At 42.9% G+C, this 2,085-nt stretch overlaps 1 protein-coding gene across 1 annotated transcript in view; it reads left to right on the top strand.

The window, feature by feature from the left end:
* Nucleotides 1-1,353: 1,353 nt before the first annotated feature.
* Nucleotides 1,354-2,085, top strand: part of LOC109215075 — a 6,845-nt gene continuing 6,113 nt past the window's right edge. The window contains exon 1 of the mRNA XM_019379095.1: nucleotides 1,354-1,602. Within this exon, the coding sequence (XP_019234640.1) occupies nucleotides 1,354-1,602 (249 nt within the window). The remainder of the gene's footprint in view (nucleotides 1,603-2,085) is intronic.

Genomic DNA, 2,085 nt, shown 5'->3' with positions numbered 1-2,085 from the left:
TATAGAATTAAATAGAGCAGGTTCTTGAACCCAGGCCTCGGGGAACGGATTCGCAATTGGGATAGACATATACCCTATTGCCTTGCTTGGTTGGAATACAGGAATTGTAAGTGCGTTCTTGGTAATCTTAATTCCATAGACATATAGGCATTGAGTTAGCTTGAATAGGCGAGTAAGAACTCGACAGATTCTTATGAGTAATATAAACCCTGTCAACCAACAATCCAGATAAATCAATTAGTCGTTTTAAGCCAAGAACACAACACGATTGTTAACTAGCCTGTGACCCTGGAATATCTTCTCCTACTGTTTGTTACTTGAACTTGCTACTCGTTTGGTTAATTGCTCTAGTTAGATTATTTCTTGATAGTTAGGTAGTAAAACAATTACATCTCGATTTTGTGAAAAACCTCTTGGATAAATAAAGTAATTGAGTTGAATCAGTCAACAGTTAATCATAAGTCTTCGTGGGAACGATACTCTACTCACTACTCTATTACTTGACGATCACGTGCACTTGCGTGAGTGTTTGGTACGCAACAAGTTTTGCGCCGTTGCCGGGGACTTAGAAATTAGCTACTTGACTGAATTGAACTTTTGTTATTTATTTATTCGAGTGTTAACTTTCAGTTCACTTTGTTTGTGCTAATACAGGATTTTCTATTGAATGCGAAGAAGTAGAAGCGCAAACAATCTCCTTCCTCTCGATCCCGAAATTGAACGAACACTTCACAGATTGAGGAGGGAGGTGGACGCCAGAACCAAAATTGAAAGAGAGTTGGACATCATAGTTCAACCACAGCCAATTGAGATGGCAAGTAATGAGGAACGCGCGGTGATTGAAGCCGGAAGACCTAGTCTGGCTAATATGACTCAGGCTATCGTGAAGCCTGATATCACTGGGCACTTTGAGCTGAAACAATACATGGTGCAACTGATCCAGTCCACAAGGCAATTTGTGGGCCTGCCTCATGAAGACCCACAGAGGCATATTCAGAATTTTCTAGAAATTACGGATACTTACAACTATCCGAACGTTTCCAAGGACTATATCAGGCTGACACTTTTCCCCTTTTCTCTGCTCGGGGAAGCTAAGGAGTGGTTGAATAAGGAGCCAGCTAATTCAATCCGCACTTGGGATGATCTGGCAAGGAAATTCTTTTCAAGTTTTTCCCCACCAAGAAAACAAAGATGTTGAGGAGTCAAATTCTTGGGTTCGAACAACGAGCTGGCGAGACACTTCGTCAAGCATGGGAAAGGTACAAGAAGTTGCTCAGAGACTGTCCTCACCATTGCCAGACGGACGAGGTTTTGGGTCACACTTTTGTAGATGGGCTAGATGATGCTTCAAAGATGAATCTCGATTCAGCTTGTGGGGGTAGTTGCATGGCCAAACCGTACAGTGAAATCCAACTCTTGCTGAATACCTTCACTGCTAATGATAATAACTGGCAAGGTGATGGTGACTCACGAAAGGCAGTTAAGAAAAAATTAGCTGGGTTACTTGAGCTCGACGAGGTGTCAGCAATGAGAGCCGAAATTGCAAAGCTGGCCAATCAGATGACTAGGATAACAATGCAGCAGCCACAGCCAATGCAACAGGTACAACAGATGACTATTTGCTGCGAATTGTGTGGTGACAGTCATATGAGTGATGTGTGCCCCACGAATCCATAATCCATCTATTATGTGGGGCAACAAAACAGGGGTCCACCGAACCAACATGCATAATACGGGAATTCTTACAATCCAAATTGGAAGAATCATCCCAACTTCTCATGGGGTGGAAATCAGTAGAGTCAGAATCAGTATAGACCCCAAGGGGGTTTCCATCAGCCTCAGAGACCACCCCAACAAATGGAAGAGAGCACAAATGATTTATTAAAGAAGTTGTTAATTGACAATCAGCAGCTCAGGACCGACTTCAGAAATCTTGAGAGGCAGATGGGGCAGTTAGCAACAAATCAAAACACTAGACCTGCAGGCGCTCTCCCCAGTGATACAGAAAAGAATCCGCAAGTGAATGCAGTTACACTTAGAAACGGGAGGGAGCTTGAGGAAGTGCCAAAGAAAAGGAAAGATAAG

The sequence above is a fragment of the Nicotiana attenuata genome, unplaced genomic scaffold, assembly GCF_001879085.1.
Source record: "Nicotiana attenuata strain UT unplaced genomic scaffold, NIATTr2, whole genome shotgun sequence".
Lineage (NCBI taxonomy): Eukaryota > Viridiplantae > Streptophyta > Magnoliopsida > Solanales > Solanaceae > Nicotiana > Nicotiana attenuata.
The sequence above is the reverse complement of the archived record's forward strand: the minus strand, read 5'-3'. Positions and strand labels throughout refer to the sequence as shown.